At 44.8% G+C, this 26,260-nt stretch overlaps 1 protein-coding gene and 1 long non-coding RNA gene across 3 annotated transcripts; one reads left to right on the plus strand and one right to left on the minus strand.

The window, feature by feature from the left end:
• The first annotated feature begins 448 nt into the window (after nt 1–448).
• On the plus strand, nt 449–6,782 carry LOC125410674 (homeobox protein orthopedia B-like). 2 transcript variants are annotated; one of them, XM_048450307.3, is made up of 4 exons: nt 455–704; nt 863–1,217; nt 2,675–2,720; nt 6,551–6,782. In XM_048450307.3, exons 1-4 carry the CDS (start codon nt 638–640, stop codon nt 6,599–6,601), a joined length of 519 nt encoding a protein of 172 aa, XP_048306264.2. In that variant the 5' UTR covers nt 455–637; the 3' UTR covers nt 6,602–6,782. The 2 variants fall into 2 exon arrangements, with proteins under 2 accessions (XP_085540512.2, XP_048306264.2); XM_085684386.2 differs by lacking the exon at nt 2,675–2,720 and having other exon boundaries at nt 449–704.
• Nucleotides 6,783–13,259: 6,477 nt separating this feature from the next.
• Nucleotides 13,260–18,809, minus strand: LOC146889289 (uncharacterized). Its single transcript, XR_015000205.1, has 3 exons — nt 18,628–18,809; nt 15,959–16,174; nt 13,260–13,500 (listed from the first exon to the last, which is right to left on the minus strand). It is a non-coding gene; the product is annotated as an uncharacterized LOC146889289 (long non-coding RNA).
• Nucleotides 18,810–26,260: the final 7,451 nt, after the last annotated feature.

Genomic DNA, 26,260 nt, shown 5'->3' on the forward strand with positions numbered 1-26,260 from the left:
ACCCCCAGGGAGATGTGGGCCCCTGTGATAGGTCTGCTGAGCCTTCAGCAGCCTCTGTATATGCTTTTCAATATCCTGCAACTAGACACCCTGGAAGCGTGTCAGGCTCTAACTTCTGTCTTGGTGAAGGTTCAGAGGCAGTGGCCTTCTGCATGGTCAGACTTGCTTTATTTATCGCAGCTCTCAGATGCCGAATTCTAGGGCAAGGGGTGTTCGCCGACATTTCTCTCCAGACTCCAGAGCTACCAGGAGAACTGGCCTTACTCCCTGCCCAGTTGAGCATGTCTCCTTCCCTGGGAAGATACCTCACCAAGGACAAAGTAATCAGCAGGCCTGCATCTTAGAAGCCTCGATGTACACCCCCACATTCCCACGGGCTGTGTCCTTCTTGCAAGCACACTCTGCTCACTGCAACCCCAAGCTGCCGTTACTGTTTGTATCTGAAGAGGCTCAACCCACAGCAAATGGCATTGAGAAGGCATGCATTACAATAAATCTGTGACTGACTAGATACATTGTAATCTGGACCAAGCCAGAAGAGCAGGCTTTCGGGTAATGGGTCAGTGTTTTCCTTCCCATCCAAACGCTTGGGCTTAGACCCTGCAGGAGCCTGAACACCATCAACAGCATTCGGGGTATGGAACGTCAAGGCATCATGCAATTGCCTCAGCTGGGAGCTGGTGAGGCTGGAGAACAAAGAAATGGTCAGTATCTGGATGGGCCAGGTGCTCTAATCATCTGTTTCTTTGCAGATGAAAGTGGACAGACACTTGTCCTCGGTCTGCAGCCCTTCCCTGTGCCCCCCGCCATTCACCCTGGACTCTGATTCCCCAATCATTCTCTTTTTGTCTCCTCCTTCCAGGAGTAAGTTTATGGATAATCTTTCAGAATGTGAATGGAAGTCAGGGGAAAGAGGGTGGACAGGGCAGCCCCATATTGGGAGCCACAGCAGCGGGAGAAGGTGCGAAAGAAGTGAGAGACGAAGCTCCTGCTGACGATGCAGTCTTCATGGATGACAGGAATCCCGGTGGCGTTACCAGCAGCAATAGCCAAGATGAGGGCCAACAAGAGGAGGTGATCCCTGGGAGCACAAAAGGCGCTTGGGCTCTACCAGGACCACCAGGCAGGCAGCAGCTCCGCCATAAGTTCACAGAGTTCCAGCTGCAGGAGCTGGAGCGCTTTTTTGAGCGCAATCACTACCCTAGTGCTGAAACAAGGTAAGAAGATTGTCTGGCTTGTGCTGGGAGCATGAAGGGTTTCAAGGAGGCCTCTGGATCTTTCCCAGGCCCTTCTCTAACCCGTCTTAAAATAAAATCTGTCTGCCGACTCCAGGCTACCAGACCCGGTTCTTGGGTTCTGAGGTGAAGACGAGAGGCAAATAGCAATGAAGCTACTTTCATGAAGTATTTAAATGACTCAAAGTAAGGCTAGAAACAGGGCTGAAAAATCTGAGGGTGGTGGAGGAAATATAGCTTGGTCTTTGTTTCAAAGTTCCCTAAACTATGCGTTATGCACTTGTTTCTTCATTAAGTTATAGTTTTATAAGTGCTTTGGACCATTCTCCTTAAATCGCTGATTTCATTGTTATTTTTGCATAGTTTGCAGTGTGGGGGAGGGAGTACTCTTCTCCTTTAAATTTCTACTCAAGAAAAAAAGCGAGATAAAGTGCTGACTTCCAGTCCCAGCAACACAGCTGAGGTGAGAGGCTCCTGCACATTCCAGGACATCTCAGGCTCTAGCCTGAAATGTGATCTCAAGCAATGTATCAAGCAAAGCCTTGGTGGTAACCCTTGTTTGTAAGCCCTGCTCTTGGGCACTTGGGAGGGGACAGAGTGAGGGTAAAGTTCAAGGTTCTCCTCAGCTGCCCGGCTCCAGTAGGCCTGTGCCAGGAGACAAACAAAAGCGCCCCGCCCCACCCACCACAAGAGCTGGGATTCCAGAAGTGCAGCCCCCCAGCCTGACTATTCCTCTCTCCTCTCCCAACCCCCCTCCCTTTTCTCCCCTATTCCACTCACCTATCTCCTCTCCTTCCAAGCCCTCTCCTCTTCTCCCTGTCCTCCTGTTTTGCTGACACAGGAGCTCACTCAACAGCCCAGGCTGGCCTGGGACTTGCAGAGAGCTTCTTTCAGTGCCCACATTCTGCTAGCACAAAATTGTGCTGCTCCCATTGTGAGACTTGTAAACGGGGTTTTGGACATGTTGTGGTAACTGAACATTAGAAATTCCATTTTTTTTTAGAAATTCCATTTTTATGAATCCATTTTCCTTTATTTGAATTTATTTTCTCAGTCTGACAAAGGTCCTAAACCTTTTCCTCTGCATCTTTGTTAGCAGTTTTTGTTGTTGTTTTCCTTTTGTAGGTGGGGCCCCGCCTGGCGTCTGCACATCCTGATGTCAGGGACATTTCTTATGGAGTTTTGTTTCCTATTTTAGTGATTTTCAAATTGTGTCTGGGTGTCTTAGGACCTATTTAGTTTTCCACATTCCTATCAATAACACATAGAAAATAAAAGAAAAATCGTTGGTAGAAATACTTTTTAAATGCCTCGAAGTCCTCCAGGTGACTATCGCCGGAAAGTGAGGCTAAGCGTTAAATGCAGATATGAAATGCCTTTCACATTTTTTGTTTCAACCATGGTGCCAAATGCTAAACATCTGCAACTTTTGCCCACAGAAGGGAGCTCGCAAAATTGATAGGTGTGACGGAATCCAGAGTGCAGGTCAGTAACTAGACAAAAGACAACCATTCCAGAACTTGCTTCAAGTTCTGGATATCTTTGTCCAAGAGGTGAAGATGCTGTGCTGTTTTTCACTTCTGTCTATTTGGGAAATGAGGGTTTTGCTTTTGAGGCAGAGTCTCTCTACATAGCCCTGGCTGTTGTGACTGGCTTCCTTCACAGAGATCCAATTGCCTCTGCCAACAAAGTCATGGGTTAAAGGCATGCACCACAATGCCCACCTGGGAAATGAGTTTTGGTCTTTGCCGGTTTTAGACATGAGACATGAAAGCAGAAAGTTCCACAATACCAAAATGGCTCATTTTCAGTGAGAACCATGGCTTCCTAAATGAAAATAAAAAATACTATTGAACTGTTATGGAGTTCGTAACCCCACCCCTGGGGGAAAAACACAGACTCAATCAGGATTATAATTAGTTAAATGCCTTAAAGCTGCTAGCGGACAGCAATGTCTGAGTCAAGCTTTAGTTTGCCATGTGAAGGGGGTGAGGGAAGGATTTTGAAGGTGAAGCCACAAGAAGACTCTGAGCACAAATAAGCCAGGCGCGCGCTTCTGCGGTGCTAGGATTAGGTAGTCAAATCCACCCCCAGCTAGTCCTTGACTATCTACATACGCAGGCTACAAAAGTCAAAGAGCAGCTTGTCATACCCTAACAAGTAGGTGGTCATGGCTGCTGTACGCTTCTGTGTGTGGAGTCACTATGTCAGGCTTACTGGGAACTTTACCCAGGGACTGCAGTCAGCGACAAACAGCCAATGGGTCCCAAGATGTATGCCTAGCATAAAACTGAGTTTCTTTAGCCTTCACTGAACCAGTTTTTTTTCCTTAAGCATAAGAAGACTCTACATTATATGTATTTATGAATAAATTATTAATATGTGTTCTAGATTACAAAAATGCACATTCATTATATGTACAAAGAATTGTACAAATTATGAAGAGATGTATAGGATATAGGTACTTATAAAGATATGCTAGCTCCAATTCTGGAGTCCTTTTAGGTAGCATTTCTGTGTAGAGTCATATTAAGGTTAACATACAAGTCATTCAAATTAGTGCAGTTTAGGGACTATTGACAAAGAATTATTTTAAATATCAAGCTATATTAACACACTGTATGTATGGAGGGAATGCATAGACATTCAGGCATTGGTATGCAGAATCACTTACTTAAATAGACTGGTGGGAAGGAAGAAAGCCTCAAGTCCCAGAGCTTACTTAGCTTTTCCCGCTGTTATGTCTAAGTTCCTGGAAAAGGACTCGTGGACTTTAATGCTCAGAACCACACTTATGTGGTCTGAAAATACCACTCACAAAGTAGGTTGTGCATTATAGTAGAGATTGACGAAGGTGAGCAATCCTTGAAAATCTGTCCAAAAAGCTAAGCAACTGAAAAGAAACAAATCTGGACGATTTTCAGCAGATCTGCGAAAAGCGGAAATGGTAGGGAGGAATGACGTGCAAATGCATGCCTTGCTCACACTGCACGCTGTGTAAGAATGCATTCTGTTGAGTTTGTTGAGGGTAGAAAATGGTTGTCACATGTGGTAACCTAAAGACTTATTCGCTCAGGCAGTGCAATTACGAACTAATTGTGATACGTTTAGCATGTGACTGCATAGGAAAGCACAAGCTGTAAAATATGTACCAGCAAAATGCAAAGAGAAAGACAGGAAATAGAAACACGACCATGTCCTTAGCTTTGTTGCTCCAAGCACTGCCCGCCCCTCGTGGTGCAGTGTAGGAAATGGTCCGCAGATCAAATTATGATGTTTCTAGAATGTCAAAGCGATACAGAAGACCCCTGAAGCTATTTCCCAAGGCGATAGGCCATGATCATAACTAGGTCTGGCTCAGGTACAGTTTTTGAGTGAGGGACCAGCTGGCAAGTTAAGAAACAGACGCTTACTCCACTGTTTCATCCCTCCCTCAGTTTACCTAGTGTGCTCTCAATGACATTCTGAGGGCCAAGTGACCCGACCACCATGAGTAAGAGGAAGGACCTTTCAATGTATCTCCAACAAGCTTGCCGTGAACCTCTAGTCACTCTGGTTTGGTTTATCCTCTTTCAAGTTGGGTTGTGAAATCCATAATGTAAATAGCTAGTATACATGATATCCGGTATGCAACCCCAAAGGTGTCGCGGCTCACATGTTGAGAACCACTGAGTTAGAGGGTAGCAATGGACAGAATGCATAAACGTTGCCACCACCACAGGGGAGGCAAATGGTAGACTTTTTGTCCTGTTCTCTCTCTCTCTTTCTCTTTCTCTGTCTTCCTCTGTCTCCCTCTGTCTCGTTGTCTCTGTCTCTCTCTGTCTCTCTCTCTGTGTGTGTGTGTGTGTGTGTGTGTGTGTGTGTGTGTATGTGTTGGGAACCGAACGCAGGACTTGTGCTTGTTAGGTAAGCCCTCTACCAATGGAGCGGAATGTCCCACCCTTACAGAATTCCTAATTCTCAGACCATGAAAAACAAAAGTTTTGTTTTTTTTTTTTTTGAGACAGGGTTTCTCTGTGTAACATCCCTAACTGTTCTGGAACTAGCTCTGTAGACCAAATTGACCTCGAACTCACAGAGATCCGCCTTTCTCTGTCTCCCAAGTGTTGGGATTAAAGACATGTACTGCCACCACTCAGCTTAAAAAAAATAAATGCATTTCTACGGCATGTTGTTGCCTACCGGGGGAGCTGACAGGCCAGAACTAAGTTATTTTCGTTTCTCTGGCCTCTTCATGTAGATGCACAAGTAAATAAAAGGAACCTGGAGTCAACTTGCTCAAGATCCTCCTTAGTGTGCAGATTATCAGTTCTCAACCTGTGGATCGCGACCCTTCTGGGGGCCGCATATCAGAGATTCTATATATCAGATATTTACTTTATGATTCCCAACAGTAGCTAATTAAAGTTATAAAGCAGTCATGAAATAATGTGATGGCTAGGGGTCCCCACAACATGAAGAACTGTGTTAAAGGGTCCCAGCATTGTAGGCGGAGAAGCACGGCTCTAACTCATCACATTCCTCTGTACTTTGTAGATTGTAAAGACTAAGGGGAAGGACTCCAGATAATATGATGGGTGGCCAGGAAAGAGGCGGCAAACAGGGAAAAGAGTTTTTGACTCACAATTCAAAGCTTGGGAACATTCAAAAGGTTAATGCAGTGGAACCCCCATACAGGAAGGTAGTGAGAGGCAGGAGCGGGGAACTTTTGCCTTTTCACAGTTCACTAGAATTTAGAGACTAACTTTTCTTTGACACCGTATCACAGAAATTACCAACAGTAACTCAAAAGTTGCATCCGCTTCTTCTTCTTGAAGAAGGCATTGAAATATAATTGGAGCCAGGTGGCGGTGGCGAGCATCTTTAATCTCAACACTCAGAGGAAAGGGCAAGTGGATCTCCATGCGTATGAGGTCGGTCTGGTCTAAAGCGAGTTCCCAGGACAGCCAGGGCTACATGGAGAAACGCTGCCTCAAAAAACAAATATGTGTAATTTGAGAAGAGAGTCAGACTCCAAAACTTTGTCACAGGGCTGGTGCTATGGAGAATTTGCTGAAGGATGGGATGTGGGGTTTTCTGTTATGGGGGATTTATCAGGGTTCCTTTCTGCAGTACTGAGGGTCAAGTCCAGGGCCTCACCATTCCCTAGGCTACATCCCCAGTCTCCCATGGAACTAGAGTTAGAGCAAGAAGAAAGAAGGTTCTTTTGTGGAATGCAAAAATCTCACTGGCATACACACCGGCACCATATGTTCTTCAGTTATGAGCTGACTATTTAGTGCACTAAGACAACCTCTTTCTCTCTCTCGTTGTAGAACTGGTTTAAGAGCAGGAGAGTCAAATACAGGAAAGGCCTGAGGATGTAAGTGCTCCGCTGTGCTCCTAGTGGTGCTCACTGCACCATGCCCCGAAGACTGTGGAGGAACCCTGGAGAGCCGCCCTTGCCCAGGGGACAGCTACCTATGCATCATTTTGCCCTCCCACTCTTGTCTGTCTCACCCTTATCTCCTCAGCACTTTTATTTTCAATAAAGGGGTGAAATCGCAATAGATTTGCTTCATGAGTCTCTTGGGATTAGTATGGCATGTGTGCAAATTATCAATAAAATACCATTTAAACAGAAAAGCAAAGTGCTTTCCCACGAGATGACACTGCTGAGAATATCGGAGGAGCATCCCAAATGCCAGAGACCACATATTCTTTTACTACCCACCCCTGTAATAGAATCATTGGAAAAGACAATGTTTCCTTTCTCCCAGTATTCTGTTTTAGTGTGTGTATGCAGGTATTTTACTTTCGGGTATCACACACACACACACACACACACACACACACACACAACAACAACAACAATTAAGCCAACATTCTTTGAGGTTGCACTGAAGAAGAGAAAAACATCACCTACTGAATGCCATCTAATTGTTTTGAATGTGAGGTTTCAACATAAAAGTTTCCTTGTTAATGAGTAAGGATGGGAACATTCACATAAATCCTTCAGTAAACTGTGCATGTGTATGTGGGAGAGTGTGTGAGTGCATGCACGTGTGCGTGTATGTGTGTATCAAAGAACAACCTTAAGTGCTGTTGCTCAAGTGTCGTCCACTTGGTCTTTTTGTTTGTTTGCTTGTTTGTTTGTTTTGTTTTTCGAGACAGGGTTTCTCTGTAGCTTTTGGAGCCTGTCCTGGAACTAGCTCTTGTAGACCAGGCTGGCCTCGAACTCACAGAGATCCGCCTGCCTTTGTCGCCCGAGTGCTGGGATTAAAGGCATGCGCCACCGACGCCAGTCCAGTTGGTCTTTAGAGACAAGGTCTTTCGCTGAACTGGAACTCACCAAGTAAGCTAGACTGGGTGGCCCACAACATCCAGGAAGCAGCCTACTCTGGTCCCTCCCACAGCGCTGTGGTTACAACAACTAGCTATCACTTTTGACTTTTAAGCATGGCTTTTGGGGGGCTGAACTCATGTTCCTGTGTGTCCCCATGCTTGTAAGACAAACACTTTACCAGCTGAACTGTCTTCTTAGCCTCAGCAGACATGATCACATGTGAGAGAGAGTGGTTCTTACTCATCAATTCTTACAGAGAGATGACGAAAAGGGGAGTCATTTACCGGTGTCCGTTTACATTAATCCTAAGCAGCAAGGTCCCTGTGCCTGCGCCTGCTTCCTCTGTCTGTCAAGGTGTTGAAGTATGCCAGGTGCCATTTGATGAGCCACAAGAACAGGAGCCATCAGTAGCCCTAGTGAGAGGAAATTAACTGTCTGTTGCCAGCATTGGAAGTATCACCTGCTCCTGTTGGAATTCAGTCGCCCTGGGCACCTGCTGGTCTCCCTGGCATGGAGGTTCCTCTGCTGTCTAAGGAACTACTAGAATCTGTCAGCATGAAACCTTGATTTTTTTCCTGCTTTCCTATAAATGCTTTTTGAGGGTGGAGTTTTATGGCTGCCTATGAATATGATTTAGTATCAAAGTAGTGCTTTGATAATGTGGGTCCCAGGATTGTACCTAATTGTCTGCTTACTCACGTTACCTTTTATAACCCAGTCCTATAATAACACATCCTTGGCCCCTATGGTGAGTTACAGTGAGACCGTATCAAAATAAAAATTTTTATGTTATACTTAGAAGAAGAAAGGGACTGTTTTAACATATTAAACAGAGTCATAATCAAAGAACACATCTGATAACTTTGTATGTCAGTAATCCTTTAGGTTGCACAGAACATTTCTCATTGATTTAATTGTGTGAAGGGATGAAGCTGTAGATCAGGAACACAGTGATGTCTAGAACTCATATTCTGTTCCTAGCACTGCAAAAAGATCCCTGAACAACCTATTTATAGGATGTAAGACCACATGATCATCTTCACAAACCCTCCGTGAGCACTGATTTTGTGTCAGGCACTACAGTAGAACCAACCCTTTTCCATATTCACAGAAGAGTGAAAATAGAATAGGCCTACATGGCCATCAACAGATGGTTTGGTGATGTAAATGCATGATATTTTCCAGTTTTCTTTTTGTTGCTGTGATAAGCTACTCTGATCAAAAGCAACTTAGAGGAGGCCAAGGTTGATTTCAGGTTACAGGTTACAATTTGTCATTAAGGGAAGTTGAGGAAGGAACTCAAGTAGGAACTTGGAGGCAGGGGTCATGGAACAGCACTGTTTCCTGACTCCCTCACAGGTTCATGCTTAGCTAGCATCCTAACACTGCCCAGGACCACCTGCTCAGGGGATGAATGGTGCAGTCCACAGTGGGCTGGACTCTATTATCTCAATTAACAATCAAGACAAGACAATCTCCTATAAATATGCCCAATAGGTAGTCTAATCTGGGAAATCTCTCAATTGAGACATTCCCTAGTTGAGTCTGCATGGGCCCTGTCAAGTTGATCATTAAAACTAACTAGGGAAATATATATATATATATATATATATATATATATATAAAATCATCTATAATAAAAAACAAAATTATGAAAGTTTCAGGAAACCAGATGAAACTGGAAACACATATTGAGTGAGGAAGCTTATAAAGACTAATGTCACATGTTCTTTCACATATACAGATCTTAGCTTCTCATTTTATCCATGTATATTTATGTGAGGGGGAATGTATGTAGATGCCAGGAAATAGAAAGGCACCCATGAGATGAGTAAAAAAAAATCTTTAAAGGGGGGGTTTATGGAAGTTAATAGCACACATGTGATATGAAAATGGAAAGAGACATGCCAAAGGTAGAAGAGTTTAAGCAGGGATGGGAGTCAGGGAGATGGAGAAAGGGGGTGAAAAAAGGAAAGGAGTATGTTTTGGAGAAGGTCTTCCCAGCTCTAGTGCCTGAAGATTTGTAAATTCCTTCTATATGCATAGAATTGAAGCTTGGATTTTCCTACTGAAAACAAGTTACTATCCTAGAGCTCCTAGCAACATTTCTATGTCATACATAATCCTAACACAGCTCATACATAGAACTGATAGGACATTGTTCTAGCAATCAAACATTTTATTAAGTTTCGTATATGTGTTGTTTTATATGTATATACATGTATGAGATATAACATATTTGTAATTTTGTCTGACATTTCTTCTGACTCAAGGCAATCTTTTAATTGTAAGTGTCTGTAAAATAAAAAAAAAATCAGGTCATATACTTCCAACATACAATGGTACAGAACATATTATCATTCCAAAAAGGAGAAATGTGGCCTCCCTTTCTGTTTGAAAGAATACTGGAGCAAAGCAATGCCGAAACACAGTGGGACAAACCTCAAATCCCATTCCTTCATGCCTTCTATCAAAGGGCTTAAATAGGTCCATCTCCTCAGCTTTGCTGCCTGCCTCTCCCTTGGGCTGGTTCTGTTCCCTGTTTGCAGGTCTTCTTGCAGATTTCCTATAACTCTGGCATCTCCAACATCTTGGGATGTTCAATGTAACTCAAAGATTTCACTTCCACAGCTTCATAAAATTGCCCCATGGAACTTCCATACAGGGACTTTCCTGCTACATGCCTGGCCTCGGTGTCTTTCTAAAATCACAAAGGATGATCCCATGACCCTTTTACTCGTGTATACTTCATGACTCCAAAAAACAGCACAGTATAGATGACCACAAAGCTCAGCTGCCCTCTTGGGATGGACCTTGGCCCCTTTGAATCACATTTGCAGTACCTTTTCTTTCTTGTTCTTTCCTAGTAGCAGAAAACACCAGAGGCCTTTGCCTTCCACAAGCTGAAAGCCTAGTTGGGTGGAGTCTTGTCCTGTGGTCACCCTTCCCTTTATTCTACAGCAGATAAGGCTTCACCTTGATCCCCTTACGTCTTTCAGTACGTGCCTGTGGCTCAGTATTACGCTTTCTGCTGCTCTTTTTCCTCTTCAGACTGTACATTTTGTATTTCCTTTTGTCCCACTTGATCTTCTTTTAATTGTGGGTCTTGTCCTGTGGTCACCCTTCCCTTTATTCTACAGCAGATAAGGCTTCACCTTGGTCCCCTTACGTCTTTCGGTACGTGCCTGTGGTTTAACATTAAGCTGCTGTTCTTTTTCTCTTCAAACTGTACATTTTGAATTTCTTTTTGTCCCACTTGATCTTTTAAAATTGTAAACCTTCATAATAAGCACAGTCTTGAACTCTCCTTTGACAAAGAAATCAGTCCATTATTTTTTTTTCAGTCCCAGGCAAGTTTTTAGAATGAGGGGAGAAAGCAGCCACACTCTTTCACAAAATATTGCAAGAACAACAAAAACTGTCTCTAGTCCAGTTGCTAATATTGTTTTTCTTTGATTTCTCTTGAATTGGGCCTCTACAGTCCACATAGCTCTCAGCATTACCATCTTCTATGCTCTTACTAGGTGGGCCCATTAAAAACTTTGCTTACAGCATTTCTTTCATAGCCGAAAGTTCCAAAGTATTTCACATTCAAAGCAAACAAACAAAAAACACATAGTCAGGTTCTTCACAGCAATACCCCACTCATGGTACCAACTTTTGTCTTAGTTAGGGTTTCTATTGCTGTAATAAAACATCATGACCAAAGCAACTTATAGAAGAAAAATTCATTTGGAGCTTACAGTTCCAGAGGGTTAGGGTCCATAATGAGAGGGACAGCAGGCAGCAGACTTGATGGCTAGATCTGGAAGTTGAGAGATGAGTACTCATGCCTCAAACTGCAAACAAAAAGCAGAAAAAGAAAACTTAAAATGGTAAAGCCGTTACACTCTCAAGACCCACCCCCAGTAATAAGCCTGCTCAAGTAGGGTTACCAACAGGAAATGGAGCGTTCAAATGCCAGAGATTATGGGGAGACATTTATCATTCTCCTTGGGGTAGACTTCCTCTTCCGACACCAGACCTTCAGGGGATTTTCATAATAAGCATGGAATTGCCTGTGGAAACACTAATCCAATCAGGTCCTACTACACTCTGAATGAAAATTAAACTGTACAAAACAGGTCTCCTTTCATAGTGTGCTCCCACAAGCCACCATTAAAGGGCACAGTGGCCTAGAGCTTCCAGCCCATGGCCCCCAGGCATAAAGGCCTGCTCTTGACACTTCTTACCAATCACAGAAAGCATTAGAAGGGCGGATCCAAGGGTGGCTCTTTAGGGCTCCTCCATGCCCATCAAGAAAATGTGGTCTGGGACTCAGCTGTTGTAGCCATGAGCATTGGTTTCCTCTATTTTACCCACACTCCATGGTGCTCCTATTGCTAAACCATGTCTGAAAACACAGGGCTAGAAGGGTTTATTTCACCCTTTGAATAACAAATATCACCATGGAGAAAATAAGCAAGCATTCAGGTGCCACTGGGACTTGAAGTTGTGGTGTAGAAGCTCATGGATCAAATACTTTATGGAGTTATTAATGGTAGATGGCTCCACCCCAGAGCCACAGAAAAAGAAGGCATTAAGAATGTCTACCACCACGTGCCTCTGATTCACCCAAAGTGAGACTGGTTGTGTGTCGGGATAGACAGGAAGCTGAGTCCATTGCCTGACCCTTACAATTGTAATGGTTCTGACGGTTCCTTCCAGGATTGAATGACATGCCTAGGGTATGAAGGGCTCCAAGTCCTTGATGCTGTCCCAGTGCCCTGGACGAGGACAATACAAAGTTTACAATATGGCTAGGGTTTCATTTTTTTCAATATGCTGTTTGCTTTGCTTTGTATGTCAAAATAATCCCCACCACCATACATATGAATGTTTATGAAGAATAAAAGAGATTATCCAAGATGCACACAGTTATTGTAAAAAAAATGCAAAGTGTACATACTAATATTTGACCACCAGGTGTGCAGCTGCCCCTTGCTACTCTTGGTAAGTGTTCATTTATATTAAGGAGAATACTAAAGTCACAGAATATACTCCTACTTTAGGGTCATATGCAAAAGCAAAGAGCCTTCTTTGAAGAGCTCACCTTCATTATGGAGTCAGTGATGAGCAAGAAGGAACCCTTGAGATTTTTAGACAACAGGGTGTCTCCTAGAGTTCATAAGCAAGGGGTGTACATTAGGCTAGGCTTCCACCCTCCCTGCTCCCACTCTAGGCTGTTTCCCTTCCCTGGGGGACTAACACCAAATAGCTAGTCCCTCCCTGCAGTCCCCCCTGTTCTAATTCCACATTTTCTTCCGGTCAGAGCTGCAGTTTTATCTGGAATGGCTGTTTCTTAGACACATACCACCATTGCTGCTTCCTGAGCCAAGAGTTCATCTTCATGACCTACTAGTCCTGTTCACATTTCCCCTCTGCCACAGAACCAGTTCCTACACAGGAACCAGGTAGGGAGTCAGCAGGCTAGGACACTGACCACAGAAGTCATAGGAAAGGTGGTGACAGAAAGCCCAGAGGCTGCAGCAGAATGAGGAGAGAGGGGAACACTAACCATAAAGACTAAGGGACTCCATCTTCCCTTGTTCTTCCGGCCATTATGTGTTCCAGTCCTTGCTCCTGATATAATTTGCCTTTTGTAATAATTTTAATAAAAACACTTTCTTTTCTGTGAAGGAAAAGGACACACAAAAGAGTATATTGAAAATTCTCCATGTTATTGTTAGTATAAGGAAAAAAATAAGGTTGTTGTAGCCAGCATGGGTAACCATGTTGCTGGGGACACCAGAAGAACCCATCTCCAACTTGCTCCAGGACCACATTATCGTCTCCATCAGATGCTTCATGGATAGGTTGTCTTGGGTGGTAGATAGGTGCTCATTTTTTTAACACCTTCTGGGGTTTCCTAAATTTGACTCTGCTGTTGTTGAACCAATCCTGAAATCAGAGTGAAAAGGGGAACAGATTAACATATAAAGTCATTGTTGCAATGATGGAGAAATACATCTCTCAGTGTCATCTCCTTAGACACTAGATGGCAAGATACATGAACTGGTCAAAGCCAGCTGTAGGTCACTAATTTGTGGAGCAGCGATTCTAATGCTTGGTGCAGGTCTTGGGAATATTTGTCCCACAGAATCTGAAGGTAGTGCATTTATGTCACCTTTTCCATGTTTAAACAATTGCATGAGGAAGGGAAGAAACTAGGTGAGAGGTAGGAGCTTCAGTCTGAGACTCATTTTGCCTTGATGTGTCAGACATTTTGCATCATTAAGAAGCACAATGATCAACATTCAAAACTTCCATGCTCAGACAGGTAACCAAGTGATAGAAGCAAGCAGAGTGGATATTGAAGCATCTGGGAAAGAGTATGCCCCTTCCCAAGGGCACAGCCAATGCCTATGGCCAGTTCCAAGTTCCTCAATATAAGTGTTGGGCCATTGCTTCCAGATGTTTCCATTTTAAAAAACTTAACTCCAAATCAGAGTGTTTGTATGAAACATTTGACAAGTTCTAACGTATTTCCTAGAGAATTGTCAGCCATTTAAATAAGTTCAGTAAAATGGAAGCCACAGTCATTCAACCTCTGCTGGTGAAGTCAGTTTTAAGCTATCTTTATTCTTGAAAACAGAAAAATGTTCTTGAAAGTATCTCAAAACCCAACAAGCTGCCAAGTAGTGGTGGTGCACACCTTTAATCCCAGCACTTGGGAAGCAGAGACAGGCAGATCTCTGTGAGTTCAAGGCCAGCCTGCTTTACATCCTGAGTTCCAGAACAGCCAGGGCTAAACAGAGAAACTCTGTCTCAAAAACAAACAAACAAACAAACAAACCAAATAAAAAGCCAACAAAAAGCCAAAAACTATAACATGCTCTTGTTCTGTCCTGATAGTCTTCACTGTCAGCCCTCCTCCCATATGCTCTCTATCCTCCATCCCTGCATAAAGGATCTTTAATAGAGTTTTTCTTTCCTAATGTATGCTTGTGAATGCTAACCACAAAGGCTCCACATACAAGTGTACAAGGCAGAAAGCATCAAAGGAAAGAACTTGCCACCATCTGGCTATATCTTTCTTCCTAGGATGAGGGATGAAATTCACTTTTTTCCAAAAACTTATACAAGGCTTTACACTATGAGACGAGTCAAGGAGGCTCAGGTATCACTGTCACCTTTGACTACACTTCTGTCTGCAAGTCCCTAATAAACAACTCTTCACGAAATTCTGGGTCTGTGTTCTTCTTTGTATGACTTCTGCCCATTGTTTCCTTCAGACTCCAGAGGCCCAGGTCCTCAATCAAGTTCTTCGTAATATGGGGCTCTGTGGTCTTTATAACATGGCCATCCAGGGTTTTTCGGAAAATGTAAATGGCATGGGATGGTTCCAGGCTACTCCAGGTCTCCAGTCTCTGGGACCCTGGGTGTCATGTTTTCCCCTGATTCTGTACTATGAGAGGAATCCTACCTGTAGATCAGCCATTCCTGACATTGTTACTCAGGGCTTCATCCGTGCATGTCCATCAAAACCACCCTGCCCTATGCTATATCCTGCTCATCTGAGCTGTGTGGCTTTTGCCTATTCAGTAGGTACCTTCAAGCGGTGGGAAATGGGCATGTAGGTGTACACTGCTCCGTGGTATGGTGGAGGAAAGAATTCTTATTGTAGACATGAGACAGAAAGAACAGCCAGAGGCATCTACAAGAGTCCAGAGCAAAGAGAGAAAGAAGGAGGCTAAACATGGTCAGCAGACTTGACATGGCCAGGGCTCTTTGTGAGAGAGGGAAGGGTAGCAGGGGACAGAGACTAGAGGAAACATAGTGAGAGAAGCAGGGCAGAGTGGAGAGAAAATGTGGGGAGAGTAACAGGCTTATAAAGAGTTGAAAGGAGAAAAGTCCATGAACTAGAGGGAGTTTCGAAGACGGGAGGATGTGAGAAGGACTGGGATGTTAGCATGGACTTTGAACTGTGGAACAGGCCCCTTGTGATATTGAGAGAGCCTGGAAGCCAGCATGAACTTTGATATGCTGAGAGGCGCCCATACCTTTAACCCATACCTTCCGCCAGAGGTAAGGGAAATGACTCATTTTGGCAGATGGAAAACAGTTTCTAAGTTTCTAAGGATCACTGGCTTGGATCAAAATGTCAGAAATGGCTTGTAGTTCAGGGGTAGCTAATTTCCGAATAGTTTGACTGACTTTTGGAGTTGGGGAATTGGAGTTTCCTCTGGAGCTGGCAGTAGAGCAGCAGCCTTGGAGTCCCTAGGAACGTGGGGGAAAGCGGCGATGAGAACCGTGGAGGAAAGCAGCTGGACTGGAAGACTCTAGCCATTCTTCGCTACACGGCATTTCTACCTCTGACCGAAAGACAATTTAATGCTATGGTTACAACCATCAGTACCTGAGTGATGAGCGTCGCAGCAAGGATCACTAGGGTAAAGAAGAAATGACATATGGCTCAGAAGCTGAGGAGTCATTCTCCACCACCCTAATCCTTATCGCCCGTGGAATGACACCTACTTCACTTCATCCACGGCTAGAACAGTGTCAGTAAGCTTCACTGAGTGTGCCAGCCCTGAGACCAAGCGTCCGGAAGGATGTGGGATCACCTATGAGACTGGAGAAGGAAAGGGCAATGTGTCAAACAACCAAATGGGTGCATCCCATTCCTGAGTCCACACAGGCAACTCACAGAGATGTCATGATGGCTTCTGAGGGACAGGAGTGCTTAGGATTATACGATGTGGAACCCCGGATATCTTTAATTCCTCAACTTCATCATGTGCTAGAAGTAAATACTTACACTAATATATGTCTCCTAAAAATATCAGGGACCTGAATATGACTCTGAAACTTGTTTCAAGGAAATTGTTCCCTTAAAAAGAGAAAGAATTAGAGGATTCTGCCTCTGTCTGAATCACAAAGGTCTCTGGTATATCTCAGAAGCCCTGGGAGGCTGCGTCCCTATGTGTGCTGTCTGCAATTTGGGGTCCTGCTTCCCAACCAAAGACAAATATGAGCAGACAAGGAAGAGGGGCTTTTACTGGGTTTAAGTCACAGCAGCACAAGAAGCAGTAAAGGAATGGGTCTCACTGTAGATATACTAATAGCCTAAGAAGTCCGCTAACGCTATCTGAAAAAGAAGTATTTGCGCTAATTTCACAACTTTGTGAAGCGAACCTTGTATCTTAGCACCAATCGCAGCCATGGAAGCTTGTGTTTAGATCAATCCCAGTTTTGTATCTGAAGACTGCCTGAACCCCCAGTCAAAGCAGTCGTTCTTCTAGGCCTTCAGGGGAAGTCCTCCCCCTCTGTCTAGGTAAAAATACTTTCAGGGTGATCTGGAGTTTGAGGTTAGAAGCACGAAGTATTTTTCAAACAACCCTGGATAAGCCATGCCTATAGAAGCTAGAGTAATCAGCTGTAATCTTTTTGTGGTTGTGTCTAGAAGTCCCTAGAGTGTTCTAAGCTGCTGGTATTGACATGCAGGCTGGCTGATTGGCTGATCATCAGTGCCTTGCTCATGGCAGCTGGGACATCACGGCCGAATCCAGCATCCACTACTTAAGAAGTCAGGTTGCCTCATTTATCTTTGCTTAAGCGAAAGAGACATCAATAGAGATTTAAAGAATTTGTTTTTAGCATTACTAGTCATCTCTCAGTAGATTTCAACAATGCTCAGCAGTGCTTGACATGTGCCCAGGGCCATGGGGAGCTGTGGGGTTTTCCTTCTCTGTCGTGTGCACCAAGTCCTTGTTCTCTTCTTCACCTGCTGTAGGAGGTTCCTCTCCATCCCTCATCAGTCTGGATTCTGAATCTATGTCTAGCTCAGGGAATTGTTGCTTCTTGGGAAATTTTATCCCAATGAAGTAGTCTCCATGGAACCATAGGCGATGGGAGGTGTCCAGATGGGTCCTCGGTATCATCGGGCTTGGGAATAATTAAGGGACATTCAACTCACCGTCAGAATGCTTCATGGAAGGGGGATAATAAAAACGCACCCTGGGAATAGAAACAGATTCTGAGCCAAGCATCCTATATAGCTACAAACACTACACATGTCTGACATCGTAGACTTGGATATTCAATGGTCCTGAACTCCTCGCCTCCACCTAGCTTCTGCTTAGGAGCTATAAATAAGCACTGGGTGGACTCTAGCACAGCCGTGGGACTAACCCATGCATGTGTTAAGTCAGGTCAGTAACCAGGTCAGGAAGAAGTTGGTGAAAATTATCCAATCCCATTGTGGGTCTAGAGAGGTAGCCTAAACAAGTCCCAGGTCATGAAGCAGATGGTTCTGGACTGGAACAACAGAATATACCTTTGAGCATGCTATCCTGGAGCTTGTAGAGGTTGGCGGTCGTGGGTAAGCTTGGTAGTCAACTAGACTACATGTAGAATCAACTAAAATCCAAGCAGCTGACTAGACTTATGAGGGATTTTCTTGATTGGCTCATTTGAGATGGGAAGACCCACCCTAAATCTGGACCACAACTTCTGGTATCATCCTCCACAAAAAGACATCGAAGAAGGAAGCTTTGTATTTTGATTGCTTGCCTTCACTCTCAGTGGCAAGTGCATCTATCCTGCTGCTGAGACACTCCTTGGAAGCTACGTCTTCCGAACTCTAATACAGACTGGGGACCAGCTGCTCTCTAGGAATCCTCCCAGATGCTAGCATCTGGGTGCTATGACAAAATACCCTGACAAAAGCAACCTGAAGAAGGGTTTACTTTGGGCCACATTTCCAAGAGTCGGGACTTCAAGGAGAGAGATCATGATGGGAGGCAGTGAATGACGTTGCATCCATAGTCAGGAAGAAAAGCTTGATGGAATTTGTGAGTTCAGTTTACCCTCTTCTTGAGTTTAAGACCCCCCAAGCCATGGAATTTTACCACCCACAGTCAAGGTGGGTCTTCCCACATCAGCTAACTTCATTTAGGCAATCCCTGGGGTAGTTTGAGTGATAAATGTCCTTGTAGTCTAGGGAATTTGAATACTTGGTCCCCAGTTGGTGGAAGAAGAATGTCACTGGGGTTGGGCAAAAAGTAAAAAGTAAAAAGTACTCACCTGCTTCTACTTTGCGCTCTCTGCTTTCATACTTGAACTTTGAAGATGTGAGCTTCCTGCTCCAGCAACCATTTCTCTGCTCTGCCATCAAGGACTCTTATCTAGAGCTAGAATCCACTAGGCGCTGACTGCCGCGCCCAGTGCTGTCTGGTTGCAGAGACTGGCGGCGACGGCAGGGGGGAGGGAGGGGGGAGGGGGGAGGGGGGTGGGGGTAGTGGTGGCGCCAGGATTGAGTTGCTGAGGCTTCTTTTCAGGTGGAAGAACAGCAACCTTTATTCTGCCCCAGCCAAAGCCTTTTAAACCTCTACTGCTTCTGTGGAAAACCACAGGCCAGAAAGAACCCAAACATCCTTGTCAATTACAGACCACAAGGAAGTTCCCCTGTTGGTCAGGGGGAGTGAGGGCAGCTGGATCACAACAGGTGACAAAGTCCTGAGTGAATGTGTATTATTGACATGAGAATATCAAGGATCCCAATGCCCAAACCCATGGGAAATGGCAAGATTTTCCTCTAGTATGGATGTTGAGAGTGTATAGAGAGGTATCAATCATAGCTTCCTCCCCGCATTAGACTGAAGCCTGAGACTATTCCCCTGCAAAGATCCCACACTGAGATTTGTCCTCCCACCATCTCATACAGCTGCTGAGTTTCCCTGTTGGCAACTGGTGGTGTGTCTCCATCAGAGTGTACAGCCCACTCAATTCCAGGTTTTCCAAGCCAGCCATTTTTCACTCCCTATCACACAAAGCCATGCAGGTCACAGCATAAACCAAAATAAATTCTTTTTAAAGTTTCTTTGGTCATGATGTTTTGCCATGACAATAAAAAAATAGCCAATTTATATGCTTACAGGCATTCCCAGAGACCTATCTCCTTAGATAGCTGTAGATACTGTAAATTTGGCATTCTTACCTGTTGCACTACCTTAACCAGCTTGGAGTCAACCCAGCCACACTGGTCGGCAGGATGCGCTCTCAGCCTTGGGCAATCTGCATTCCCTGGTGGTTTACTTGCTCCCAGACACTCTGTAAGACTATGGCAAACTGCAAACCCAGGTCCAGCACTGGACAGGATAACATATCCCTAACAGAGGTTCTGGTTAGGGGAATGAAGTAGAGCAGGCTCTCCATCTGAGTAAGCAGGTGTTAAACTGTGTTACAGTTGCTGTTAGTTTGAGTGAATTGTTAGGTTTCTCTTTGTGAATATTCTTCCTGGTAGTCAGTTTTCTGAACTAATCAGGGAGAGTGAGACTCAGGCAATTTGACTCCTTAATTAGCAGTTACCAGACACTCTCTTGCTATCCAAGCTGCCTGGAGCACAGGGACGATGGGTTCAACATCCACCCAGATTATCCTAATGCCTACACCAGCACTCTCAACATTCTACAAACATCTGGATACAATTACAAAAGACCGTATCTGATAGCCCCATCTCCTGAAGGCAAGACTCAGTCAGGGCTGTTTGAAACTCTTGGTACCAGCTACTTTGCAATTACAAGCCTGAAATGGCCAATTCCATCTTGGATCTGTGGGGAACTCTTTCTCTGGTTGATGGCAAGGTCATAAGATTGGTCAAAAAACAAGCTTTAAAGATTGTAGCTGGTGCTATATACTAAGCCATGACTAACCAAACACATTGGGTTTTGTTAAAGCAGATTACATTCCTAACTTATGTGGAGGCAATCTTGTGTTGCCTTCCTTTGTTGACAACAGGTTTAATCATGGTGTCTCAGAGTGGCCTTTTCTTGCCTACTTTCAGGGGAGCAGGCTATGCTAGAAACATAAAGGAATAAAAGTCAGAAATTTAGCAGAAGAAAGGACATGGTGGCATCAGAGCAGCCCAGTTTGATAGCTGGATAAGCGCTCCCCAGCAGGTATGGTGGTACTGGTTATATTTTGACAGTATACACATTTAGATTGTTAATTGACTTTAAGATTGAGGTGGAATTTTTTGCTGAAATTTTTTTTGAAAAGAAGAACAAGAATATTCTGCTGTATATTTTTGATTATTTGTAATTTCATGAGTCTATTTTGAGGTCTTGGGAGATCCTAATAGGCGCCTCCCCTCCCTGTTAGGCATGAAGCTGTCAGGAGCAGCTAGCCAGTAGCAAGTGGTGGCCCCAGCAGATTCTCACACACAGAACGAACAGTGTGGGGAGGCGAGGGGCATGGTTCAGGGGTAAATGCTTGCCACACAGACATGAAGACCTGAATTCAAATCCCCACAACCCATTAAAAGTGGGTAGAAAGAATCTGTAATCCCAACATTACTATGGCGAGATGGAAGAGGAAGACGAAAGAATGCTGGGAAGATCACAGGACAGCTAGATAGTTGTGTGTAGCAGAAAATAAACAAGGGGATCCTGTCTTAAACAAGGCAGAATGTGAGGACTGATATCCGGGATCAGAGTTGTCTTCTGAACCCCCTACACATCCACACCTTACCATATGTGTACCTGCACACACAAATTCACGAGCATTCACACACAAACATGTACACTAATCACATGTGTACTTCTAATCGCACACACAAACACAAGAACAATGTTGATGAGCGTCTCTCCGAGCATGAGCCCTGTGGAGCATGACCACCTGTCTCCCTGTCTGCATGGCCTTGCGCAGGTGGTGAAACAAGGAGGGAGTGTTCTGGGCCCTAAGTGGAATTGTGTAGCTACTACATGGAACTCTTGGTCTGGACTTCCCATTATGCCAATAAACATGCCTCGGCTTGAGGCATGAAAAGTCATCTTATGGTGGGCGTGGCCTCTACTGTGTCACTCTCACAAGCACAAAGAACAGATTGAAGGCATCTTCCCATTAGCGTGTAGAATGGATGTATATATGTGCACATAGGATTTTCTCATATTATTAGTCATTACAGACAATATACTTTCATCACATGAGCTGCCCTCTCCACTTCCTCGCAGATCTACAACAACCAACATTGCATCTTGTTTTATTTTAAAGCACAGATGATGTTGCCCGTACACTCTTGGGTGTGTGGCCTGTGATGGAGGGCTGAGATAGAAAGGGCAGGTGGGTAAAAAGTCTGTCTATAACTAAGATAATATTGTCAGTTGATGGCTGATTGGGAAAGACAGTACGTTTTCCATTAACATCTTGTCACAGACAATCCTCACCTTGTATTAAGAATTTTTGACGGTCACTTTGGGCCCATATGACTTTGCTATTTTTCTTGTTACAATTTCTGAATAAAAGAAGGAATAAAAAAGAAAGGGCATGACTGGCCCCGGGTTTCGGCACCAGATGAATGAAAAGAAAGGAAATATAAAAAAGGAAGGACATGCCTGCTCTTAGATATGGTGGAGAAGAACATTTATTATAAATAAAAGGGAGAACATGGCCAGAAGCAGGGACATCTGGAGGAGTCCAGAGAGGACATGAGCAGACCAAGCTGGCCCATGCGAGGAAGGTGGGGGAGAGAAGAGAAGTAGGTGCAGCAGCCAGGAGGCCCAAATGGACGAAGAGGCCAGGTACCCGAAGTGATTGAATAAGATAAGGAAGAGCAGTCCAGCCCTCTGAACTAGAGAGTTTAGAGCAAGCACAGGTATGTCTGTGAAGAGGACCCTGTAACAGGCAGGGACTGAGGGAGGCCTAAAGAACATGGGGGCCTGTGTCTGCGTTGTGTTTCTTTAACACAGGTACCTCAGTCAGTTGTCCCAGGTTTGAAACCTCAAGGTTCTTCTTTGGGTCTCTCTCTCTCTCTCTCTCTCTCTCTCTCTCTCTCTCTCTCTCTCTCTCTCTGTGTGTGTGTGTGTGTGTGTGTGTGTGTTTCAATCTCTGTCTGTCTGTCTCTCTCTCTCTTGTGGGCTCTCTCTGTGTGTCTCTGTCTCTCTCTCTCTCTTGTGGGTACCTCCTGAAGTTTGGGAAAGCTTCCCCTTTCATGCCTACTCTTAGCATGAGTTTAAGCAGATTTGGACTCCTTCAGTCCATTCATAAGCTGAGCGGAAGGAATGAACAGGAGTGTCCAGGCCCTAGCCTAAGGAGTGTGAACCTCTTCACGCATCCTTATAAGGATTAGTCTGAGCAAGTGTTCCCACACCAGAATCTGTCTATTAGTAATGGGAATGGGCTCCCCTGAGATTCTACAAGGCTCAGCTTCTCTTTCTTACGGTGGCCATGGCTCACCAAACTGACCCAGGTTGGATAGTTACCATGCATATCTTGTGGACAGCCCACCTCCTGAATGACTGGAACTCTAGGGACCCTCATTTCTCTCTGCCCAGGCACCCTCCTCCTCTCCTGAAACAGGCTTTTGTCTCCTGAGCCACATCACTCATAGACACTGGAGATGAGCCATTGCAGCAACTCTCCCTTGTCTGTCCCCACCGCTACCTCCTGTTGGCTAGTAAAAGTCTCCATCTGTCCTCCAGGGCCCCCGCAGTTCACACTCCCATTCTCTCTCCTTAGCAAGAGCAGACACAGCATGAAAATCTTGCCTCAATATTATCAACCATTTGCCCCAAAATATGTGTGTGACAGCTCAATGGCGTGGATGAAGGTGCTACCTCGTTTAGTAATCTGGATTCTAACCTCATTCTCCAAGTAGGCTTTGTACACTTAGAGAGATCCAGGACATTAAGAAAACCTAGCTCACAAACCATGCTGGATGGTACCTGAGAAGTAATGCCTGAGGTTCACTGTTGACTTCTACATACCTAGGCACACAGACACACACACACACACACAGAGAGAGAGAGAGAGAGAGAGAGAGAGAGAGAGAGAGAGAGAGAGATGAAAAGAAAAAAATATATTGATATCAAAGAAACTACCAAATGTGTCTTATACTGTTTTCTGCTTTGCAATGGTGGTGCATTTCTTTAATCTCAACACTTAGGAGGTAGAAGTAGGTGAATCTCTGAGTTCAAGACCAGTCTGGGTTACAGAGTCAATTCCAGGACCATAAAGATGTACAGAGAAACCTTGTCTCAAAAATAAAATTTAAAAACTGTGAAAACTAGCAGGTTATAGTGGTGCACATGTGAAATCACGGTCCTTGGGAAGTGGAGGCAGGTAGGTCAGAAACACAAAGTCATACCCCGGCTTGTCTTCATGGGACTCTTTATACTGGGATTTCAGGCCTAGGTTCTATTTTTCTTTTTGCATGTAGCTCTCTCTCTCTCTCTCTCTCTCTCTCTCTGTGTGTGTGTGTGTGTGTGTGTGTGTGTGTGTGTGTGTGTGTGTCTAAACTGTTAGGTCTCAAACAAGGAGGAAAGGATGCAGTGACAATCTAACACATTAAAGTGGAGAATGGCTGCCAGCTCCTTCCTGCATCCCTCAATCCCTCCCTGTTACAGGGCCCTCCTGACTGGCACCCTTTTCCCTTCCCTAAACTTCCCCAGCTCAGGTCCTGGGCTGCCTTTCCCCACCTGGCCTCCCCTCTACCCAGCATTTTGGTACCCAGTCTTTCTCTATTCTCTTGGCCCGTCTCTCAGCCCAGCCTGCCCCTCTTGTTCAGCAGCTGCTGTCCCATCTTCCCCCGCGTCACAAGCTAGGGTCATGTCCACTCTGGACTTTCCAGATGCCCCTCCTCTGGCTATACTCTCCCTTTTATCTACAATGAGCCTTCTGGCCCACCGTACCTAGCATCAGTCATGTCCTTGCCTTCTATTTCTTTATTTTTTTCATTCAACCTGTTGTGAAATCCGTGACCACCCACCTGTGCCTTTCCTTTTCGTGTCTTTTTCATTCAGAAACAAAACAAGTAAGAATATAAATTAATGGATATTTAATGTTTCTAATAATCAGCAAGTTGGCCATCCTTACATGGTAATTGAACATTACAAATCAGTGGATGAGTTCCTGTCACGTCTAGGTCTACGATCCCGTGGCAGCTGGGGTCTGTGTTGATGTCTGTGGCCCATGTCCCCTCAAGGGGCAGAGGAACCGTGCGTGATGAAATCCAAGGGCCATGCAGACCAGGTCCTACTAATTGCTGGAAGTATAGCAAGAGAGCTGGCCCCACACTCATGGGAGAGCTGGCCCCACCCTTCACCACAGACAAGGGGGAACGGGTGATGGGCATAGTGAAGCAGGCTCCAGCCCTCACTGCAGGGAGATGACCACATTGGCCCGAACTCACCGCTTCAACTACCACCCAGGGTTAGAACCAGGCCTGGCGTTGGCACACCCTAACATCTAAACCACCCAGGACCTGCTGTAGAAAGTGAAGGGACTGTACCCGTGAGAAGATACAGAACCTCCGTGGTACGGGGAGGTCACGAGATGTCCCAGAGGAGTTGCAGTGAGGGGCCAGTGATGATGGTTTGCCAGAGACCAGAGGCCGTGAACCATAAAGCTGATGGGACAAAAAAAGTCTACGGTGTGACACAGTAAGGTTTCCACTGTGTCCAGGAAGAACGAAGAGAGGCAGGAGAGATGGAGGAACAGGAGGGGCCGTTTTGTTTGTTTTCAGTTTTTTGTTTGTTTGTTTACTTGTTTTCTTTGGATTAGTTTAATTTTCTAAAATTTTGTTTTGGGGGTACTGCATGCGTGAAGGGAGGATGTGGAGAGTCTCGGAGGCGAGACGAATTGGGATATATGTTGTGAAATTACCAACGATTCATTGAAGAAATTGTGTTAAATTTGAAAAATAAAGAAAAGAAAAAAACAACCCCCAAACAAACAATAAATCTTTGATTGGATTTCAGTCCATTTCTTTTATTTGGGCCCGGATTAGTTTGCTTTCTTCTTCCATGTTAAAATACACGTAGAAAAGCAAACTAGGGAGGGATGGTTTGATTTCCTCTTAGAGCTTCCAGTCTATCATTGAGGAAGCCGGCCTAGGAACTGAGGCAGGGCGTGAGGCAGAAGTCCTGAAGAGATGTTGCTTACTGCCCTGCTCCTCATGTCCCTCTTGTACATCTCTGGTGCAATGTGGTCAGGGTGAGGATGCAAACATCGTGATAGAGGACGTAAAGGAATGGATGCATCAATGGGAACATGCTACACCACTTAACAAGCATGTAGGATATAAAAGGCCTACTGATGCTCAGCAAAGTCACCCCACAGAAGGAGACCTTGGCACTTGTTTTAAATGGCATTTAATTGGCATTTGTTCCTGGACAAATGTCCTTGATAACTGGCCCCGCATACCATCCTTATGCAGAAGACACATGAAGCAGATGAGCTGACAAGGTATTTATTTCAAGTACAAGTTCTTAGGGAGGAAAGATGGAATAACGTGAGTGGGAGACCAAATGCGACCACAAGTGGTTCCAGGTCAAGGGTGGCACACTATGGCTTGTGCACTGTCTTCAGAGAAGTGGACTGAGGCCTAGGAGGAGCACTGCTCGGCCCCGACAGATTCTGCCCTCTCCAGAACTGCTCTCTCCTCTTCTTGAACCATCTCTACAATGAGAGGGAAGAGGGATTTGTTCAGTAGAGTAATCAGGACATAACCAGAAAACACACCATGGGGTGTTAGCAGGCCCTATATTTTATACCGCACAGAAGAACCTGCTGTCTCACTGCCCTAATTCTGTAAGGGGCTGAGGGGCTGGTGCTGGGTCCAGTGCTTGCCTAGAATGTGGGAGGCCCTGGTTTCCACCCCAGCACTGCAAAATCGTCCCTGGACAAGTGTCCAGATGACGCATGTCTTTCTCCCTCTCTA

Source organism: Myodes glareolus, chromosome X (genome assembly GCF_982192425.1).
Source record: "Myodes glareolus chromosome X, mMyoGla1.1, whole genome shotgun sequence".
Lineage (NCBI taxonomy): Eukaryota > Metazoa > Chordata > Mammalia > Rodentia > Cricetidae > Myodes > Myodes glareolus.

Excerpts from the sequence above, each read along its gene's own strand:
- LOC125410674 (XM_048450307.3), top strand. The coding sequence starts at position 638 with ATGGAACGTCAAGGCATCATGCAATTGCCTCAGCTGGGAGCTGGTGAG. Across the intron at positions 705-862 it reads GGCTGGAGAACAAAGAAATG|GAGTAAGTTTATGGATAATC; the intron begins GTCAGTATCTGG and ends TCCTCCTTCCAG. Across the intron at positions 2,721-6,550 it reads TGACGGAATCCAGAGTGCAG|AACTGGTTTAAGAGCAGGAG; the intron begins GTCAGTAACTAG and ends CTCTCGTTGTAG.